Source organism: Fusarium keratoplasticum, chromosome 3, assembly GCF_025433545.1.
Source record: "Fusarium keratoplasticum isolate Fu6.1 chromosome 3, whole genome shotgun sequence".
Lineage (NCBI taxonomy): Eukaryota > Fungi > Ascomycota > Sordariomycetes > Hypocreales > Nectriaceae > Fusarium > Fusarium keratoplasticum.
The window spans coordinates 1,286,352-1,307,567 of NC_070531.1; the positions used below are offsets into that span (position 1 = coordinate 1,286,352).

The 21,216-nt window shown below is 52.6% G+C and overlaps 4 protein-coding genes and 2 pseudogenes across 6 annotated transcripts, besides 2 other annotated features; 4 read left to right on the forward strand and 2 right to left on the reverse strand.

Annotated features, from left to right (window-relative positions):
* Positions 1 to 2,920: 2,920 nt before the first annotated feature.
* NCS57_00380000 (Cation-ATPase-N domain-containing protein) lies at positions 2,921 to 6,688 on the reverse strand (the record flags this gene model as incomplete). Its single annotated transcript, XM_053053782.1, has 9 exons — positions 2,921 to 3,221; positions 3,299 to 3,616; positions 3,662 to 4,663; positions 4,711 to 5,117; positions 5,170 to 5,410; positions 5,460 to 5,730; positions 5,781 to 6,320; positions 6,380 to 6,447; positions 6,498 to 6,688. The coding sequence occupies 9 exons, from the start codon at positions 6,686 to 6,688 to the stop codon at positions 2,921 to 2,923; spliced, it is 3,339 nt and encodes a 1,112-aa protein (XP_052915942.1).
* Positions 6,689 to 8,992: 2,304 nt separating this feature from the next.
* On the forward strand, positions 8,993 to 10,500 carry NCS57_00380100 (annotated as a pseudogene). The gene is made up of 2 exons: positions 8,993 to 10,387; positions 10,441 to 10,500.
* Positions 8,993 to 10,500: a sequence feature.
* Positions 10,501 to 11,963: 1,463 nt separating this feature from the next.
* On the forward strand, positions 11,964 to 13,343 carry NCS57_00380200 (uncharacterized protein; the record flags this gene model as incomplete). The annotated part of the gene is made up of 1 exon (XM_053053783.1): positions 11,964 to 13,343. The coding sequence occupies one exon, from the start codon at positions 11,964 to 11,966 to the stop codon at positions 13,341 to 13,343; it is 1,380 nt and encodes a 459-aa protein (XP_052915943.1).
* A 3,319-nt stretch (positions 13,344 to 16,662) lies between these two features.
* Positions 16,663 to 17,349, forward strand: NCS57_00380300 (uncharacterized protein; the record flags this gene model as incomplete). The annotated part of the gene is made up of 2 exons (XM_053053784.1): positions 16,663 to 16,874; positions 16,932 to 17,349. 2 exons carry the CDS (start codon positions 16,663 to 16,665, stop codon positions 17,347 to 17,349), a joined length of 630 nt encoding a protein of 209 aa, XP_052915944.1.
* Positions 17,350 to 17,551: 202 nt separating this feature from the next.
* On the forward strand, positions 17,552 to 19,219 carry NCS57_00380400 (uncharacterized protein; the record flags this gene model as incomplete). The annotated part of the gene is made up of 2 exons (XM_053053785.1): positions 17,552 to 17,619; positions 17,932 to 19,219. The coding sequence occupies 2 exons, from the start codon at positions 17,552 to 17,554 to the stop codon at positions 19,217 to 19,219; spliced, it is 1,356 nt and encodes a 451-aa protein (XP_052915945.1).
* Positions 19,220 to 19,516: 297 nt separating this feature from the next.
* Positions 19,517 to 20,731, reverse strand: NCS57_00380500 (annotated as a pseudogene). The gene is made up of 2 exons: positions 20,393 to 20,731; positions 19,517 to 20,338 (listed from the first exon to the last, which is right to left on the reverse strand).
* Positions 19,517 to 20,731: a sequence feature.
* Positions 20,732 to 21,216: the final 485 nt, after the last annotated feature.

Sequence of the window (21,216 nt, forward strand, 5' to 3'; positions counted from 1 at the left end):
CTGGGTTGATGATGGAACAGGTGATTTCTAGGAGATGATGTCCTCAAGAGGAAGGACCGAGAATAAAAAAGGACAATGGCCACGAACCTTTACGTCAAAAGCAGGTGATGGCAGGTGAAGGATGAGGTTGATTTGTTGTTTGGGATCTGAAGGTGTGATGAGGAGAGAGAGAGGGATGGAAGGACAAAGCGAGGGGGAAGGGGGTTGTTATTCATTGCAACCACAGGCGCACCTGCCGTCCGGCGTCGTCTATCTCCGAATCACGCTTTCATCCTTGGATCCTCAGTCATCCATCCAGGACCTCACCCATTGCTACCAGTGAGCTGTCGTCAGACTGGGCGGGGTAACTGCCCACACCCGGAAGGCGCAACCTAGGGGAAGGTGCTGGGAAGCTTGCGCGGTTGCCCTGCGCCTGCGCCGCCCTCCGACCCTGATCAGTGATCTCACCTCTCACGCATCCATTGGATTGTGGATATCTCGCATCCACCCCTGCCACGTTCGGTCGCAGGCATTGATTGCAGGCGGCGGGCGGGAGAGCGCAAGAGGGCGATCGCGTGACTTTGGCCTGACAGAAGGCGTGACGCCCCTGACTCCGGCGCTCAGCAGACCAGACCTGGAGCCGCAATGGGGCTAGCGCCGGCGTGACGCAAAACGCACCGTGCAAGCCGAACCCGCTCTGCGTACCGGTCTGGTACCCGCTTGCTGCCCATCTCGGGTTAGCGTGGGGGGCGTAAATCCGGGGAAAGCTTGTCGCAGACCCACCGGGATCGGATGCTGTGGGTTTTGGTGGCGTGTATGGACTGTGGAGGAGCCCGGCAATCAAGTGATGCAATCAACGGGCTCGGAAGCCCGCGCTGTGGTCTGAATTGCGAGCGGTCAGCGAGGGAAAACAGGTGAGCTTCAGAGAAAGAAAACGCTCAAAGCAATGCCTGAATGCAGATCTGAGAGGGGTTGTCTCAATCCCTTGGTGGTGTGGCCGATTCGAGCAAGCGACAAGCCTGCCAACATTGGCACGTCCAAGTACGGCCTATGACGAGCGATCGCCAGTTCGCGCCCCTCTCCCTCGTGTCCCCGGAGCCTTCGGCCTGCGGGTGCGTGCTTTGGCGCTCGCTGGCGCAGCTCACCTGATGGTATGTCCCACGCCGAGGCCAAACAAGGACAGCTTCAAGACAATCATACCTCGCTCCCCTCCCCGGGGCGCCGCGCGAAACCTTGTGATGGAATTGAGGGGAAGTTGGTCGGGCGATTGGTCCGCAGAGGTGCTCATAGCTCGCGCTGATATGCGCCGAGTCGAAAGCATCTCACCTGGTTCGCTCTGCCGAAACGCCCTTCTGCAACCGTGGTATCGAGATGGGTGTCAATTCGGTCCTAAGCTTTCGTAGCTTGACAGCCGACTCTGACCCCCTTGCCCGAGACTTTGCTCTCGATCGTCGTCGACTTTGCCCATCGTACCAGCATCATGCTGTTCGTTCCAGGTTGACTGCCGTGCTGGCGTCCGATACGTGCGTCTTCCCATGACTGACCCCCGCGTGCCATGTCCCTCGTGACGGTGCTCCTTGTACCTGAGCACATCTGACGCTGTTTCTGTACCTGGTTTCATGCCTGTTGTTGCCATTGCTAGGCCAGATGCAAGGAGGCAATTCCCACATAAAGAGGGCGGTTCTGCATCCTAGGCCTCCGGCCAACCCCTCACCCTCTGGCATCACTAGTCCATACTACCATACTCTCATTTCCAAACCTCACAATGGGGCCTCGATTTCTTCTCCTCTTTTCATCAAAATAACATAGTATAGCTTCTCGCTATCATCCTCATCATCTTTGTTCCCCCTTGTCTTACATCACCAACGCCAACATCCGATAGTGGGGCCGGGAACAGGCGACCTCGGGTGGAGACCTCGGATGGATCCCTTATCGATCCTGGCTCCAAGCAGGAGCATGCCACCTTCAAACCACGTCCGGCACCGGCAGGCGAGCGCCGACGGCAGCTAAGAACAAGCGATTAGACGCCGAAAATGGGTGATTTTGTTAAACCATTGATCATGAGGACGCCTTCATTTAACGCAGGCCATGGCCATTTCCGTTGCATTCTCACAAATTCCGTCCACGTCCGTCACAGAGACCGCCCAGACGCAATGACACCTTTCAACCCATGAACAGGTCCCACGTGATACGACCCCCCATGACATCGTCCTTCCAGGATTCCAAGGTCAGGAAATCAAAGCTCAGCTCACCTTTCTCGACACCGACTTTCAAGCACGGATTCCGATGGCCCAGAAACGGCAAATAGCCAGCCACGCCGGCGACAAGGGGAATAACTGCCAAACCAGGACTCGACAGCAAAAAAAATGGCCAGCTGGCCAAGAACGGTATGTGTCAAGACATTGGGCAGCAGAACTGACGAGGTTTCTGTGCCTCAAACCATGTAGGGCCTCGAACTTGCTCAAACTGCGATCCATTCGCCCCCGACCTCTTCCTAGAATAGTACGAGTTAGTTTTAGTGTCTACCCTCGCCATCTCGCTCGCCGTGCCCCGTGCGACCAACATGATGCGCCGATTCAACTCCGTGAACACACCCACCGACGTCCCATCCTCTCGCCTCTCGCCTTTTTTTGTGAATCTTTCCATCTACAAAGTTCCACCGCCGTTTCCGTGACGACCTCGATGACGCCCATTTCGCTTCCGATCGTATATCAGTGTAAACGCCAATGCGCCTCAGGGGTGGAATCAATGCCGCAGGAGGGAGGGGTTTAACGTTTGGCCTCATCAGCATCATGTTCTCATCGACATCATGTTACGCTCAGAATCATGTATCATGGAGGAAAAGGCAACGACATCGTCAATTTGTTAATGTACTGTTATTCCGAGGCATATCGAAGCCTGTCGAATCCGAATACACTCCCCTCGTCCACTAATAGCCGACCTACCAAGCCATCCGAGCCAATATGCCCTTGGGGTAGGTTCTCACGCAATACTTTCTCGCTTCATCAATAATAATGAGACCTATACCAAACGCCATGGGCAGGAACCAATGTTCGACAGGCACCTCGGCCGTATCCAAGACGTTCTGAAATTCCTTAGGGTACAGCCAAAAGAAGGCCATGGCGAGCGCGAACAACATGGCCGGGAACAGGTACCAGTTCTGGGTGTTCTTGTTGAATAAGGGAGGATGCTGGAAGATGGATAGACGCCGGGTCCGCACGGCCAAAAGATTGAACCATTGCCTGCAATGTGTCAGAAAATGTTGGTGGCTCCAATTGCGCCCAGTCTGGGCAGCCCCGATCTCGGCGGTGCGACTTACATGACGACCAGGTTCACAAAGTAGATGGAGCTCGCCTCGTTCAGCCTCGCCTGGTAGTAGTCGGGATCGATAGTGTCAGGCAGCTTTCCGAACGAGAACCAAATGTCCGAAAAGGGAATGCCCTTGCGCTGCAAGTACCAGTACGACATGGCGAACGACGCCGCCGTCTCGATGAAGCCGACGAGCCCGTACGCCTGCAGGATGAGCTGCCAATCAACGAGGCGGTTCTTGCCCGGCACTCTCGGTTTCCGCAGGAGCACGTCGGCCTCCGGAGCCTCATATGCGAGGGCGACGGCTGCGAGGGCGTCGGTAAAGAGACTAGGCGTGTCAGCTCATGTAGTCGATGGTCAACGTTGGACCTACCAGATGATGATCATGAGGAAGCTGCTCAGGATCTGAGGGATGCCAAAGGCGACGTTGGTCATGACTGGCCAGAACTCGCTGAAGCTGCCTGCAGGGAGCAGATACGCCACAGTCTTCTTGAGGTTGTCAAACATCATTCGACCATACCGCAGCGCTTCAACAACGCTCGCGAATGTATCCAATAGCACCATGTCAGCCGCCTCAATTGCAATGTCACTGCCTGAACCCAAGGCGATACCAACATCAGCGGCGCGCAGAGACGGAGCATCATTCACACCGTCGCCTGTCATGCCGACAATCTGGTTCCGAGCTTGGAACTCGCGCACGATGCGGAGTTTGTGTTCGGGGGTCGTTCGAGCAAAGACAATCTCACGGTACTCGGCCAACTGATCCCACTGGCCCTCATTAAGGGTGATGAGCTCGGGGCCACTGAGGACAATGGCCTCTCGAGGTCCATCAGCGCCATAGTTAAGCTCCAGAGCACGGAGGGATGGATCTATGGTCACCGTACGGTGCAGAGCCTCCACTGTGTCAATGTTTTGGCTGGTGATAATTCCACACTCTTGCGCGATAGCCTGCGCTGTCAAGGCAAAGTCACCGGTAACCTGTCTCTTGTTAGCTGAGATAACATTCATTCGATGCGAACCACTTGCCATGAAGATGCGAATGCCAGCGGTACGGAGCGTGTCAACAACATCTGGGATCTCAGGGCGTGGAGGGTCGACGATACCGACCAGACCAACAAGAGTCAAACCAGTCAGAGCCTGGTTGTACATCTCCGACTCGAGAGCCGTCTCCGACATGCTTGGCGGAAACACAGAGCTGGAGATGGACTTGCGGGCCAACAACAGCACTCGCCTACCCTGAGACGCCCAGTCATCCTTGATCGTCTCGATACTTTTGCGCTTATCATCGTCCAGGTGAACACAAACGCCCGAGGGGTTGACGTATGAGCTAACACGGTCCAGAAGGATCTCCGGTGCGCCCTTAATCGTCAACAGCCTACTTTCGTCAGCATAGTGTTCGGAGTTGTTGCAAACACCACTTACACATCGCCTGGCGCAAAGATCGACCCAATGTCCGACGGCAACGCAAGCGAAAGACCATCAGGATGTGCCAAGCAGAACGCCTTGATCATGTACTTGTTCTTGCTGTTGAACGCAAGCTCATACTTGACCTTCCAGCACCGTCGAAGCTCAGCCACCTCTCCAAGGCCCTCTGAGAATCGGAGGATGGCCTGGTCGGTGGCGTCACCGTGGATGACACGCTCGTGAAGAGGAAGTCTCATGGTGGCCGCGTCAAAGGAACCGGCGTTGCACAGTCCAGTAACAGCGCGGAGCTGGCTGAGGGAGTTGTTCTTGGGGCTGGTGTGCTGGTTAAGGACCATGACGTCTCTTGCCTGGTCTGCTAGCATGCGCTTGTCGCCGATGGCGCACTCTGTAACAATCATTTTGTTCTATAATACATCAGTGATTGTTCTACCTTGATCGGGTCAATTGTGAACGAACCTGTGTCAATGTACCAGTCTTGTCAGAGCAGATGACCGAGACCGAGCCGAGTGTTTCCACTGTCTTGAGTGACTTGCAAAGGATCTTGTTCTTGCGCATCATGTTGGCACTGATGGTCATGCTGGCCGTGAGAGCGACCGGGAGACCCTCAGGGATAAATGCCACAGCCACAGAGACGCACGAGATGATGAGGTTCGGGACGCTGATCCAGTCAGGATACTTCTTGCGTAGCCATGTAGCCCTGCGCAATTGTTAGCATCCATAACAGACGCCTTATACAGGTTACATACCAGAGGACAACGACAAGAATAATCATGAGAGCCATGATGGAGCAGATGACCAACACAAAGTGGAGGACTTCACGCTCGAGGGTGGTCAAACCCTTCTTTGGCTCATTCGTGAGCTTTGCGATCCTGCCGAACACAGTGTTGTCTCCTGTCGCGACTACAAGGCCAGTGCAGGTTCCTGAGATGCAATGTGTACCTTGAAGGCCAATGTTCTTGGTCTCGAGGTAGTTATCGTCTGTAGAGTTTACCGTGCCGTGGATAGGAACAGATTCACCTATGAGGTATTAGCAAGTGTGTTGCGCAGGGGTTATGGGTGTCGCGTACCTGTGAGGATGGACCGGTCAATCTTGAGATCGGAAGAGACCTTGACAAAACGAACATCGGCAGGGAGCTTGTTGCCAGCCTTGATCAACAGGATATCTCCAGGGACGAGCTGGTCCGCAAAGAGCGTGACCTGCTGTCCGTCGCGTATTACCAGGCAGTGTTCAGGAAGCAAGTTCTTGATCGAGTTCATGACACGCGACGAGGACCAGTCCTGCCACATATTAAAGGCAGCCTGGATGAAGAACACAGCAAGCAGGACGATAGCTAGGGCAAGGTTCGCAGGCGCCGGAGGCTTTCCGAGGGGTCGCCACGCGATAAAGACCAGAATGGCGGCCACAAAGAGGACTGTACCGAACCCCTTGAAGAAGTAACCGACAATCTTCTTAGTATTGTGCGTCGGGGCAGGAGAGGGTGCGTTCTTTCCATAGCGACCGATGCGTCGTTCGACTTGATCAGGGGAGAGACCTTCGATGAGGGAGGAACCGAGGCGTCTGATGACTTCGTCGACGTTGTTGGTGTGCCACTCGAGTTTGGCGAGATCTGGGAGCAACAAGTCAGACAACAATGTCACGGTACAAGCCCATATTAAAACCCCGTACCTGCTGCGGCTTCATTCTTTGTCTTGGCGAGACTAGTCTTTTGGTTATAGTCTTCAATGTCCATCGACCTTGAAACATATCAGTAAAACACTCATCACAGTCCAGTCGAGCGCCTTACACTGCGCGATATTGAATGGGCAGCACGGCGGAGGCATCGACCGAACCGCGTCTGGACCTAATGGAGCGGATGCCCATGGATTCAGTCGAGAGGCCACGCTTCACGGGCGGTCTGGCCTTGGTTGCCGCCTCTTCATCGTCAACCCAGTGGATGCGCTCCGGGTGAGGATGCTTGATGTCAGGATCGGCCATGGTGAAAGAATAGAGTAGAGAGCAGGAGAGAGCAGAGGGCAAGAGTAGGAGGAGCTGAGTGAGGATTCTAGCAGACCAGCACACTCAAGGACCTCTTTATACTCATTTATTCACTAGAGTAACTATTCCCAACTCGTCCATCCCCTCTCTTCTGCACAGCCCTCACGAGAAGAGGGGAAAGTTCCTCATGCCACAAATGTTGGTGTGAGAGAAGAGGCATCAGGAGGCCGCCATTGATCATCACCGCCTTCACTCTGATGGCAGCACAACAACAGAGCCAACCCCTATTAGGGCAAGAAAAACAAGGTCACGCTGCGCCTCCGAATGCAATATCCGATTCATTTACCGCTCACAAATGACTTGTCTCGTAAAGCCAGCGGGCGCTGAGCTTGACGAGAGAGAAATAAATCGCTCATAACAGTGGATTATGTTGGTGCAGGTTGGAGGTTGTCAAGGGGAGGAGGTTCTTTATATCCAGGCGCCAAGTATCTCTGCTCACAGATAAGCTCTTGGCGAGACAAGCCTAGTGACCGCCAAGCCATGTTCCTGTCTAACCTTAGATCCCAGCCGTCGATGAAGGGGAGGGGCTGAGGCTGTGCTGAGACAATTTTGAGGGGTCCATTTCGGTATCCTTGATGCAGCTAGATTGGCCGGCAAGCTCTGATACGGAAACCCGCCGAGTGCGTGTGCTTCGGTTGTGCTTGTCAAAGCTGCAATGGCTTGAAATACTGACGTAGTTTTGCATGGGTGGACCATGCGAGAAATTCGCTTCACCCCTTCAAAGGCTGGGGATTTGAAGGGCTGTGGGGGGTTGGACATGTCACAAAGAGCACGACCAACAAGATCCAAATAAGCTCAGACACGGATGCGAGAATCTACCGTGCTTTTACAATGGGGAATAAGATTGGGTCCGAGTTGTGACGGCGATGGGATGAGAAGTCGCCAAAGGGGGTGTTCTCCCCCACCGCTGTCATAGAAACCGTTCTACTACCTATTACACGCTCTCCCAAAAGCCTGGATGGTATTATCGCTGCTCTCTCTCACCCAATCGAATCAATCGTATTAGTATTCTCTAGTTTCGCTCTCTACAATGTCTGAGTAAAGTGGGCAAAAAAACACCTCCAGTATCTTCTCACTTGATGGGCTGCCTCCCTCACTATGAAGTGAACCACAGATTTCCCTTATCCAAAGAACACCATACCTCACTCGGCGAATGTCTCAATCAATTCTCAGTACTTGAAAGTTCTTTACTTTTATTGTTCAAATAGATAAAAGTCAATCCACGTCGCCACTCGTGAAATCTAAGTCAATCTTTGGTGACAATCATGCATCTCGCATTTCAGAGTCCACTCAAATACACGCAAACGACCGGTCTCTTCAAGGTTTCTAGATCATGTTTATCTAGAAAGACACGAGACGATCACTTCTTTTCGTTTTCATGACTAATTAATTGACCGTCTTCACATGCAACAAAAACCATCTGCATATCCCCAACTCCACCTCGCTTCGAGGCCCAGTTTACCCTGCATCACATCAACATACAAAGTCAACAGTCGGTTTAACAACAAATCCTCTGGGGAAGACTCTCTATCCGTGAACGCCGGGCGAATACGCGCATATACTGAGTCACGATCATGCCCGCGGAGAACAAAACTCTCCGATAGCAAGATTCAGCATCATAACGACCCCATTGGCCATGGGGTGACTTGATCAGCAGGCGCGGGGCGGTGCAGGGCATCAGAAGCTCGGTCCATATTTTTATCCATCTCAGTTTAAGCTTGATTTGCGATCGAATCTCTGAGAATCTCTGACTGTAAACAACATGAGCAGGCCGTCATGTGAGCACAAAGAATGCCGTCGTCTCCGGCCCTTCTCGAGCACCCTTCTTGGCCCTGGCCTTGGCATGCCAACCAATCCCCCACGAGCTTCCCGCCAAGACCGTATTCTCCTGTCCTCGGGACATGCCGAGTTTCTTAGCAGCGCCTCTCCCGCTGGTCTGGCCATGGCGTGATCCCTCGGACAAGACAACCCGCCAGATCACCCATTTGCAGAGCGCAACCCCTGTACAGATCTCGACCACCATCATGGGAACCTCGTCAGGAATAGAACCTCGCTCACGATGGCACGGGCGGACTTGTACTTGCGTGCTGTGCGTGCTATTCCCGCCTGACGATGTTCGTGACCGCGCGGTCCTGTCTTTGCCCGGATTCGGCCGCTTGTACACCGAGCCCGAGAGCGAGGTCAAGTCATCAACTTGTAGTTTGCTGTGCCTCGTAATGAAAGTGCCTATATAAGAGAATGTAGATCCGGGTTACCATAGAACCCAATTGTACCACAGCAACACATTCAAACAACATCAAGACACTCCTAAACATGACATACAATAATACATCATCCCGTCAGACGTCTCAGGACTCGGCGAGGCTAGTCACCACCGCCGGCCTCACAGACGTCGAGCAGCAAAAGGCGGAAGAGGGCAACGCCCGATTTCACCGTCTAGGCTGGAAGAGGTTGACGGTCGTCCTCATCGTCGAGGCCGTCGCTCTGGGCTGCCTGAGTCTCCCAGCCGCCTTTGCAACCCTCGGCATGGTCGCTGGTGTCATCCTCTGTATCGGCATCGGCCTCATCGCCATCTACACGTCCTACGTCGTTGGACAGGTCAAACTAGCATTCCCCCACGTCTCCCACTATGCAGACGCGGGCCAATTGCTTATGGAACGCTTCGGACACGGCCGGTTTGGCTACGAGTTGATCAGCGTCATGTTCTCTCTTCAGCTCATCTTCCTCGTTGGCTCGCACTGCCTAACAGGAACAATCGCCTTCCTCAGGCTAACTGATGACGGAGCCTGCTCCCTCGTCTTTGGCCTCGTCTCCGCCATTCTTCTCTTGCTGGTTGCCATTCCGCCTAGCTTCGCCGAGGTTGCTATCCTTGGCTACATCGACTTTGCCTCTATCATCGCGGCTGTTGGAACCACCATCATCGCAACCGGCATCAAGGCTCGAGACAATGGCGGACTTTCCAGCGTACCGTGGTCAGCCTGGCCCAAAGAGGATCTTGGCTTTACCGAGGCATTTATCGCTATTAGCAACATCGTTTTTGCGTATTGCTTCGCAATTTGCCAATTCTCCTTCATGGACGAGATGCATACGCCAAAGGATTTCGTCAAGTCAATCTGGTCTCTCGGCCTCCTCGAAATCACCATCTACACCCTCACCGGAAGTCTTATCTACGCCTTTGTTGGACCCTCTGTAAAGTCCCCGGCCCTCCTCTCAGCCGGCGAGCTCGTCAGCAAGGTCACCTTTGGCATTGCCCTGCCCGTAATCTTCATCTCGGGATCGATCAATACGATCGTTGTTGCCCGGTATCTCCACGGGCGAATTTTCAAGAATTCCATTATTCGATACATCAATACGCCAAAGGGTTGGGCTACTTGGCTGCTCATGATCATCTTCATCACCTTTTTCGCTTGGATCATCGCCGAGGCCATTCCCTTCTTCAATAACTTACTATCGATCTCCTCCTCCCTGTTTATTTCGGGATTTACCTTTTATTTCCCCGCCATGATGTGGTTCCTTTTGATCAGGAAGGGTTCGTGGTATTCCAAGGAGAATATCCTAAAGAGTCTTCTCAACGGAATGATCTTCATCATTGGAATCATCATCTTGGTTGGTGGCACATATGCCAGCGTCGACGATGTGGTAAGTGCAATCATCATCCTCTTGATCTCGGACTCGTGCTAACTTGGCTTCAGATAAGGAAATTCAGAAATGGCGAGGTGCAGGGTCCATTTGCCTGTGCTCCTATTGCTTAGAAGCGACATGCTCAAAAGCGTTGATGACAATGATTTACGGCGGCGTTAGACATGGTGGCGCTCTAATGTCTTTGGGTGGCTACTGCATTAATTAATTGTGCTTCTTTCATTTACTCATAGAGAATCCACGGCACGGACATGGAAATGGACGATGTGGTAATACAATAATGATTTCATCTCCTTAAAAAGGGGTTGCTAAAGTGTGAATGTTGGTGGTTTGGATCGGCCAGTGTGCTAACGAGCAAAGGTACACACAGCCTGTTGATACATGCAAGATGAGCGAGTTCTCTGCACGTCTTGACTGTACGATCTCTCGGCCGAGTAAAGGATCCATTAAACGTTGAAAAAGCAGGGAAGATGGAGGCCATTCATGCATGAGGTTAAGCTTCAGACCCAAGCTTTTCGGCGAGGCTGTGCAAGCCGTCATGACTCTCCTCTCTGAATGGCTCGCCTGGGAAGTTCATCCACATGCGAAAAATGTCTATAGCCGTCATTTCAAGGGTACTGTGATGGAGGTGCGAAGGGAAAGGGTCTAGTGGTTTTAAAAGTCGTGCTTAATGCGACTACAGACGGTAATTGCGATCTACTCCTTTCGTAGGCATCGAGGCCGGTTAGCTGAGACTGTGATTACGTGGTCTTTGAGGGCAAAGGTTGGAGAGAAATGGAACAAGGAACACCCTTGGCCTTATCGACAAAATAATGAGGCGCAAGTGCACGTAAGCACCTGCTGTATAGTGTGTCTACCTTTCTGTCACCCTTCATCTCAAGTTCGCAGGGTCCCATCTTGGCATGCGTCTCCTCGACTCTCTCCTTTACGAAAACTCCTGTCTTTCTCTTAACCACCTTACACAACAGACCCAAACAAGATCGAGACCGGGGTTCCCATCTCACTAGCAAAAGATCCGTTTCGTGAGGGGGAAGAAAGAGGAGACGGGGTGTGATTTATCGCCCCATGGCGCCCTCATTACGCGGCCTTCATATCCCGCGCTTCGACTCCATTATCCACCAAAAAAAAAGACGCGAGGCACTTACACGAGGTGAGGACGTCAGCCAGAGTGAAAGGTCGTCGACGAGGCCGCATCAGCGTCAAGTCAAGCCAAGGCAATAGAGTTGACTCTTTCTTTTCATTATCAATCTCTCTCGTATACTTTCGGTAAATTGATCTTCTCCTTCATCGTCGGGTGGCGTCATCTCTTGCAGCAGAGAGAGCCCGACTAATGGAATTACCCCGTTTGTCAGCGGGCCACGCAATGCTTGACGACGCACACCCGACCGCATTTTTTACTCTTGGAGCAAATAAACTCTGTCGTCTCTTTTCGGGGAGTTCCTCCTCTTTCTATGAGTTTATCCCTCTTATCTCTTCTTGGCTGGAAAATGGACTTTTCAACATGATCTCGCTGTGAGACCTCACGTCTCGATCCCTTCGTTTCACCACCCACTAGACTCTACCGCAATGACTAGACATGCCCCCTCCGAACCCGCCCCTGTCCTCCACCACACATGAGCACCAAGCTACCGATATCGCGAATGCCTCCCTTATAAACATCAAGCCTCCTCTGCCGAGCAGACGTCCTCGCACCGCCCAGTCGCCAAACAATGCCGAGGTCCTCGTCCCGCCTCTCATCGGAGGCGCAGTCGTCGCCGCCTTCGCCACAGCCCTCTCGGATGGCCTGAACAACGATCTTCTCACTCACTATTACCTCCCAGAGCAAAAGGTCCGCATCAACATTGACCGAGTCTTGGATCGGTTGCTGTCCGAGTTTACCAAGGAGCTGTGGGATGAGCTGTGGTCCTTTTACTGTGACTCCAACCCGGACTCAAGAGAACAGATCAAGAAACTATTCGATGGGCCCATATGTCAACTAATTCTCATCCTTAACGGGCCTGAGGCGCCGCATTGTGTCTTGGAAAAGTTGGGTCCTGGAATCTCACGACGACCGGCGACATGGTCGACAACCGCCCGAGGCATTGATCTTCCTCTCGCCCTGCAACTCCTATGCAGCTATTGGGATCGAGAATTCCCTGCCCGCTCACCCAGAGGATCGCCCGATGAGATCGCGCGCTCACTGCACACATACATCACTACAGGAGAGTCGGCCAGGCAATTAATATCGAGGATTCGTGAGGTCCTCGTCTCACCTCACTATGTCCAGATGCATCTCATGGAGTCCGCTGTATGGGACATCCTCTTAAAGAGACCCTTTCGACCACCTCCCGATGGCTTCCATGTCATTCAGTTCAAGTTTGAGTGTCAGCTCTTTGGCCCTCTCGAAGGCATCGGAGATCCACAGCTCGTGAAGATGGGCTCATTACCAGCAATCACTGGAACGGCAAACGATTGCGTCTACACCACAATATCAGAGTATACGGCCAAGCAGTGGCCCAAGTGTGGTCTTCTCCTTCTTGGCTGTATTGAAGATGCCGTCAAGGAAGCATCTATATCTAGTTGCGACGGCCACGCATTCACGGGCATGTCCATCTGGGACGGCACCGAAGACCCTTTTCTATGTCCTGGCCTCCGCCTGCTTCACATTGAAGTCGAAGACGGCTCCATCAGGCTCAGCGTCTCAGCCTGGACGCACACCATGATTGAGATTCTGCAGCAAATGGCCTGGACCTGCGCTGCACTTAGCGCCTCACCCTTCCCTGGTTCACTGTCCGAGTGTGCAATTGAAGTATCGGACTACCAATACCTGGACGATTCCATCTTTGTCGACTGCAGTCTTTCTCACAGACCGGTTCCTGAAGGTGATGGGGCACCTTGGCTCAAGCAATTACAAGGCGCAGCCATCGCCAATGGTTTCCCTATAAAGCACATTTTGGCGGAATCTCATCCATCATAGAAGGGCTGTGATCACAGGTGATGAAAGCGAGATAGGCGGAATCTTTACTTAGATATTCAACAAATGATACCCATGATTCAACATTTCCAATTCTGAGTTACTGTAAGGTGACTGACTAGCTGGATCTCTCTCATTGGTATCTGAACTAGCCTCGCATCCTTGGCTAAAGTGAGTGGGAGCAAGACGCGGGTGGAGTGTAACCACATCGGCTACATACTTATTATTGTCTTCAATGGCGAGTCCACAAGAGATATATCGACTACATGATTGGCAGTAGGCTTCTAGATTCTTAGCCAGTACTAGAAAGTAGTCGCCAAGTCGACCGTTAAATCCATCGCAGTACTGCCATCTCATGCGCCTCGATCGAAGGCTTCGTAGGCCCGGCATGGCTGCCAGAGCACACCCAACCTGGCATTGCCCGACGATTTCCGTTCGGTGTCGTTCTCTCGACCGTTGGAAAGGACTAGTTGGCATTCTTTCTGGAAGAATCGACGACATCCGTCGCGAGAGTGCTGACGTCTGGCTTCAACCCGTCCCTTCTTGTCAGTCCTAAATCGTGGTGAGCGAACGCTTCAAGAGACTTCTCGAGAATCTCTTGCAACTGTCAACAGTTGGACACCAACAGTTGGTGGTGCAGCTCCCAAATGTCAAGCAGAGCTTGAGGACACTTCTATATATCCTGCAGGGCATCAATGCCCATATATAAGCGGTCGCATCGAGCTCCCATCGCATGTAACTCCCATCGCATGAGGCCCACCTGGAACAACCTGCTCCCAGGTACACTCAACCGAATCGTGGTCCAGAACCTCGTCCAGGGCCCAGGCTATTGCCTTTTTTTGCCTTTCCGAGCAACGAGGCAAAGCTCAGCACATCTATATAGAACCGAGGAGGGACCAAACTGAGCCGGCATGAAGGGCAAGCAGGTGCTTATCGACCCGCAAGTGACTCTGTCCATGCATTTATATATAGGAAGCCGATCATATGGCTAGTGAGGAGTTATCTGCAATTCTTCGGTAAGATATTGTTCTAGCTGTTGGTGGCAGGGCCGTCATCAACTCTCAGGGGTCGCGTGAATGAGATGCAATCAGTCAAGGCGACGACACCTGGGTTGATAAACCGACAGTAGAAGGCCGACCAGAAGGCGGTGTGTAAGGGAAGAACGTCAAGAGAGAGCATAGGCTGTGAACGATTGGACTTGCTGATAGGAGTCTTGTGAATAACCAACATCTCTAGGTGCGCCCGCAGCAGGATCTGCTCAGGATTTGCTATATATTGCCTGTGAGCTGGGGCCGTAGTTGCTCAAGGTCTGGCCTCGCAGCTAGATGGTTTGGAGGGGTAGCGCGCTCATAGTTATTATCATCAGGTAGATCCTTATTGGAATTTCGTCCTTGCTATCGATCTCTGGCGTCGCCCTGACGAGAAGCTCGTTGAGGCTCCTGTTACTACCGGAGGATTCTTCGAGAGCTAGATCTTATCGTAGCTGATGTCACGATATCCAGGATGATCGAAAAGAATCCACTGTGACAAGAAGAATATATATACAGATGTACTTGAGGAGGGGGAGTAGGTTCGCGGGTCCACTGTAGCTTGTTGCGATAGCAAAAGGAAGAGATACTTGTTTGCTCTGGGAGGTTGTACACTCGTATTGCAACTCTGTCGTTCTTCCAGCGGGCGAATGCAAGTTGATACAAAGAATTATGGCATGGAAGTGGATGAGAGCGGCTCCTGGCGGGTGTGATCATGCGTTGACTTGGATCGTCATGTCGGATCCAAAGCTTCGTGCGTGTTTGGACCTCTGACTTTCTCGGCTCTCTACATACCGAACTGATGAAAGTACTGAGAGATGGTACCTTTGAGGCGCGGGTTTGTATGCTTCGAGAATAGGGCCGCCATTCTTTGGCGACAGGGCGATGATCAGCCCAGATGTTTGACTCCTTCCTGTCGGGTATATATAATGTAGTTTGGATGATGCGGCTCAGAGGAGGGATCGTCCGTAGCGCGACGGCGGCGAGAGACCCTTGCCTCGAGTCCCTTGTTATTGAATTGAAAAGAAATTGGAGAATTCGCATTTAGCAGTTGAAAAGGATCTTGCATTGGCGGCTCATCGAGTAGTGGGCGGTTCTAGGATCGCCTTGATGCTGTATCTGTCGCTTCGTTAGCTCAGTGTTGGAGAGTATTATTTGCATGACCACTTACTACTAATATTGAAGCAAAACCCCAGAGTTGATGGCTTTCTTGTCTTTGACGCCAATGGCTGGCTTAGCGGTAATGTTCAGCTGCTTTCCGCGAAGCATTATACAACCCAGGGCGAGTGTCTTCCCATGTAGCCTCGTGGAGTGTCCAGAACCCATATGGCGAACACTGCCCCAGGCCGGCTCAGTATGCCAGGTTACAAGCCACGGGATGTTGACTGGGTATTCAAGAGTTTCTCTTAGACAAAGAACTTGAAGTAGGTAGTATATAGGAGTAGAGGACATCTCTTTGGCTTGAGTAAGAGCCGGAAACACCATCCCCTTCCCCCACTGGTAGCAGTTGGACCGTATCGTCTCGGAACGAAACATTGCTCGTGTTTTGAGCACGAGTGTGGGACAACATGTTTCTGCCAGTGGAGTATGCGCGCTGGGCGTTTTCGGACATGACACTGTTGGTATATTTCTCCCAGCCTGTCTTGGCTCGTGAGGAAATGAGAAATTGTTGTATCGTCGATGACGAGCTCTCTCACCCCTCCAAGATGGAGGCATGGTTGCGAGGCGCACATAGTGCTGGTGAGAGGTGAGGGTGGTGTATATAAGAGAAAGGGGCTATGACATCTATATAAGACATGTAGATATTATGCAGAGACGATATGCCATTTCGATCCGGATCGATCGCTTCTCTCTATACCTGGACAAGACTGCCAGCATGTGGCTCATCGCATTTGCTGGGCGTTGATTGTCATGACTCACTCTAACACCATATCGATAACAAGAGAGGAGACCAAATAATGCCATGAAATCCATTGTGATTTTATCAATCAGAGTGCGGCAGCGGTAGGTTTGCTCGTCCTCACCAATGATTCACAGCTGTCAGTGAAGTGCCACTTGGCCTGGCACTGCTTGCCAGCTGCACTTACCCCGTCAACACAACAGAGATGGCCCTCAAGACACAAATCTTTGTTGATTCCTCTTCTCGCACTTGCATCCAGCTGCGTCACACACGTCGGTACTGCCCTTATCCGAATATTCCTTCGCTTCAAGTGGCTAACTTCACCAGGGCACCCGCGCTATCCTGTTACCTTTCCTCCCTCACCTCGCGCTCTTTGGACACAGAAACGACAAACATGGCGCGAAAGATCCCCCTCGATGTTTTGTCAGCAGGTGTCACCGACGCTCTCGCCGAGACGGCAATTCTGAGAGACCAGTGCAAGAGCCAAGAGAAAGAGATTAAGAGCCTGAACGACCACAAGTTGGAGTCTGAGATCGAGATAGAGTTTCTCAGAGAGCTACGAGAGATCTTCGAGAAGAAGATGACAGAAAAGGACGCCGAAATTCAGCAGCTTCATGAACTTCTTTAGGAATGGAAGGAGAGCTGCCGCGTCTCTGACGAGAGCCTCATCGCAGCTAAGCAAGACATCAAAACCCTGGAGGCGAAACACGAGTCCTCTCAACAACGCATCAAGAACCTGGAAGAAGACGTTCTGAGCTACCGAAAGCAGATCGAGAAACTGGTCATAGTCATCCGCAACAAGACGCGCAAGGCTCTTGTTTCCAGCATCGCCATCAAATCAGCTTACAAGATCGTACCGTCTCTCAAGGATCAAGCCACGATTCAACGTCTACACTCCCTGTCAGAGAAAGCAACCTCGCCCCGATGGGTTGAGAAGGATGTTGATTCGGTGCTGAAGGAGGCCGGTGTTGTTCAGACCAACGAAACAAACAACTCGCTGCGGACACCCGCGTTGACGCCCAGCCACGAGACGATCGATGATGGCGAGAGACGACGCCTCAAAAGAAAGAGACACGAATGAATCTTGTCCGACTGTGACATTGTTCCGGGGATATGAGTACTATGCAGGAGTTTTTGGGCAATCTGGATAGTTCGGGGACCTGCTATCCTTTGTTGTCTGCACGAGCAACCATGTTTATTGTTGGGAGCTATAAGAAGTCACTTGCACTATTTCTTTTTGGGTCATTTTCTTTGTTTGTCAGAGTTGTTATCGGTTAGCCATAATGTATACGGCCTTGACGGATGTCTTTGAGCTGGAACAAAGCCTGTTGGAGATAACTGGAGTATCCTTGTATGCTGATAAAAAATTACTGCCTATTTTCATGCATGTTCCGTCTCTTGAATGTTTTGTGCCGGTGTTGGAATTGGTCAGACCCAGTCAAAGACATCCTCTCCCTGCACAAACACCAACAAACAGCATAGCACCTAGACTGGCAGACGGATAGCTAGGCGCTCCTGCGAGCTTCCTACGGAACAGGGAAACTTTCAAGATAACGACGTTGAGATTTAGTGTGAAGAGATTTAGTGTGAAGAGTTAGCGGGTTATCAAGCAGCAATCGTATCAGAAGGCAAGATCGTGAGTTTGAGGAACAAGTTGCTTCAGCCTATGCTGGCGTTTCCTCGAGCCCTTCACCCTCCCCCGTCTCTTTCACACCATCAAAGTCAACTTTGCTGAAAAGCACATCAAGAAGCTTCAAGGCATATCCCTTTCACCACACATCGCCCCTCTTGTTCAACAGGTGATCTGGATCACCTCTGGCACACGTGATACACACGATGACCCCCATGGCCATGTCAACACTTGGACCGGCCATGAAGATTACATCAAGGAGTTCCGCGGTCACTTCTTCTTGAGCCTCGATGCTATGCCCAATCTGCACACCTTTGCCTCAGAACTTGGGCCTCTAGGCCTCCACCCAGAGAGAGACCAGATAGATGGGCTCGTCTACGCCCTGTGGCCCGCCATGCGCAGACGAAAGTCGAGAATCACTTCGTTTAGGTGCCAAGATCCCTTGAACTACATGAGATGGCTCAATTGCGAGTGTCTACAAGCCATGGGAGGTCAGCACACTGAGCTACCTGCCTCGTTCCCTGCCGGGCCTCTCCGCGGAACGGTCGACTCATTGTTTAGCGAAGACCTGGGTCTTCCCACCCCAATTTCTCGTAGGGAATTTCTTAAAGGCCTAATCATGACCCAGTTTCCCATGGTTGGTCTAGATCCCACCTCTATCATGGTTTGGAGATGGCCATTGAGGAAGCTCCGAGGGCTGGATCTTCGGATTGATTCGGCCGGAGGCCACTGGAAGGGAACTCCCAGCTCCGAGGTAATGCTGAAATTCTTTCTAATGGAAGCTAACAACATTCGCGAGTTGTCGTTGCGATTCAGGCCAACCGGAACCTATTCCAGGCCAAACAGCCATTCGAAGTGGGTGTTGCAGGGGGTGCTATGTTGCCGATGGAAGTTCTTGCAAACCATCAAGATCAGCTTTGTTATGTTGCCGACCTCCAAGCCCTTCGTCGAATTCATGGAGGGCCATGCGGAAACTCTGAAGCACATTCTGATCCACGGCTGCACCGGGGGCAACAAGAGCCCTGCCGAGATCATCAAGGCTGCGGCAAAGGCGAAGAAACTTAAACTGCATCGTTTCCTCGTTTTCCCCTCACAGGAAGGGTACCTCCAGGATATTGTTGAACCCTGGATCATCCCCGAACGGCTCGTTCTGGACTTTGTCAACAAAAAGGATCCGTCTCTGGACCCCTTCAAGGAATACCTGCCAGGTAGAGACTGTGTCTGGGGAACAGTTACCCAGAAGGCAGCTTCGATATCTGAAGAATGGCCAAAGGACGACGGGATGCATTTCACTTGCAGGCAATGTACAAATCAAGTTTGATAGACTGAGCCGAGACAGAGATTCGTAGATGGGGGATGGGATGGGGGTTCGATGATCGAGAAAGCGGCGTTTAAGGCTCTTTGAAAACAAAAGTTGGACCAAGGCAGTCGTTGCAATACCAAAAATCTAAGCACTTGCTTCGTGAAAGAAAAATATCTACAGAGCTCTTCCTGTGATTCTAAAGCTCCTCCAACGCCAATACCAGCATACCCAGTCGTGATTTCATGTTCATTCCAAGCTCACTACCAAAAGCAGAGCTGTCTACGAGCCTTGCTTAACGACACTTAGAGCCTCCAATCATTGCGCACTAGGGGCAACTCCAGCACTGGCTGCGCTCTCGCCAACCTTGAGCTCCTCCTCTGGAACGCCCACACCGACACTGGCCACGCTGAGCACGCTCTGCGTCGTCATTCCTCGCTCGCGCTCACCTCCCGGTCGGACGAGGCCTCCGTCTCGGGGTCCTGCGATGCTGACACCTCCGGCCGGGGTGACGCTGAAGCTGGCAGTGGTGCTGACACTCTCACTCCTTGGTCGACTGGCATCGCTCGTCCTCCTCTGGCGGACTTGCCTCTCCAGCTCTCTGATACGATGCTTCAGGGCATCATTCTCCCTCTTGGCCGTCTCTAGCTCATTTCTATAAAACGCCGTCTCTTCGTATCGCATCGTTGCTGGCATCATGCCGGGGCTCAGTTGCTCGCTGACGCTTCCCGGGGTTGCGCCGACCGAGCTCGGGGGAATCGATGTGGGCGCAGGGATCCTCTGATGCTGGAAGTAGCTCGAGGGATCAAGGCTGTGTTGCGGTCCGGGAGAGTTTGTCTGGCTCCTACGAGAGGCGGAACTGTTCTGCCGTGAGAGAGGGGTAGCGTGCGAGGAGGGGCGAGGGGCATGGATCCGTGCCTCGTAGGACGACGACAGCTGCTGATTGCCGTAGCTCTGAGATGCAGTGGATGATGTTCTCTGATGGCGGGCGGTCGGGATAGAAAAGCCTGATCCGGAGAGGAGGGATTGCTCGGCGACATCATGGGACGAGTTTGCGGCCGAGGTGGACGATGTGTTTGAAACGACCGAGGCGTTCTGGGCAGCTCGGAGAAGGGAGAGCTCTCGAGTCAGGCGGTTGACCTATGGCGAAAATTAGATGCTGGGGGTATAGATTGCGTATTGTTCTCTACTTACCACAGCCTCCTGCTCCTTTTCAAGCTGGAGATGGAGCTCCGCGGCGGTCAAGGGTCGAGGATGTCTCAGCGGCCCAGGCCCAGGTCCAACACCATGCTCCCCAGCCGATCCAGGGACGACAGAGGCATGAGAAGGCGGTTGCGAAGCCGTTAGAACTGGCGATGGGAGAGAAGGGGATTGGGACTGGTTGACGGCGCTCTGGTTCGAAGGGAGGATGTTGAGGGACGGCGAGGGGGGAACTGGCGGAGCAGCCATCTGGTTCGTAGACTGGCGGCGAGAGGCCGCGAGAGAATGAGGCGAAGGAGGAACCGAGTTGAGATCCGGCATGCCGGTGATGAAGCTGAAGCTACAGCTGCTTCTCGATGTTGCAGAGTGGAAGTGTCGCTTGGATTTAAGCTGCAAAAGATGCCCAAGGGAGGATAACGGCGGTTTATCATGAAGAGAGGAAAGCCGAAGCCCGACGCGTGTTTGAGAACGGGACTCGACCGCCCTGAACCCGAGCCTTACGGGCACGCGTTCCCACCGTCGGTGCGGGGTTTAGCGGGCCGCTGGCACCACTGGAACGGATGAGGCGGACGCTAAAACAGGCTGCTGGGGCTGTCCCCTGGACCGGCTCGAGAGTTCCGACTGGTCTGCCAGAGCCCCTGAAACTCGGTGACAGTTGTTGCTTGGGCCGTGATGTGAGCTTGGTCGCCTTGTCACAGCCGTGATGAAGAGCTGAGATTGCTGTTGCTGAGTGAATCAGGGCGTTGTGAGGCCTCGAGATACGTGGAAGGCCTTGTGTGCATCATTGTTCCACGACGAGCCCGCTAAGAGTCAGTACT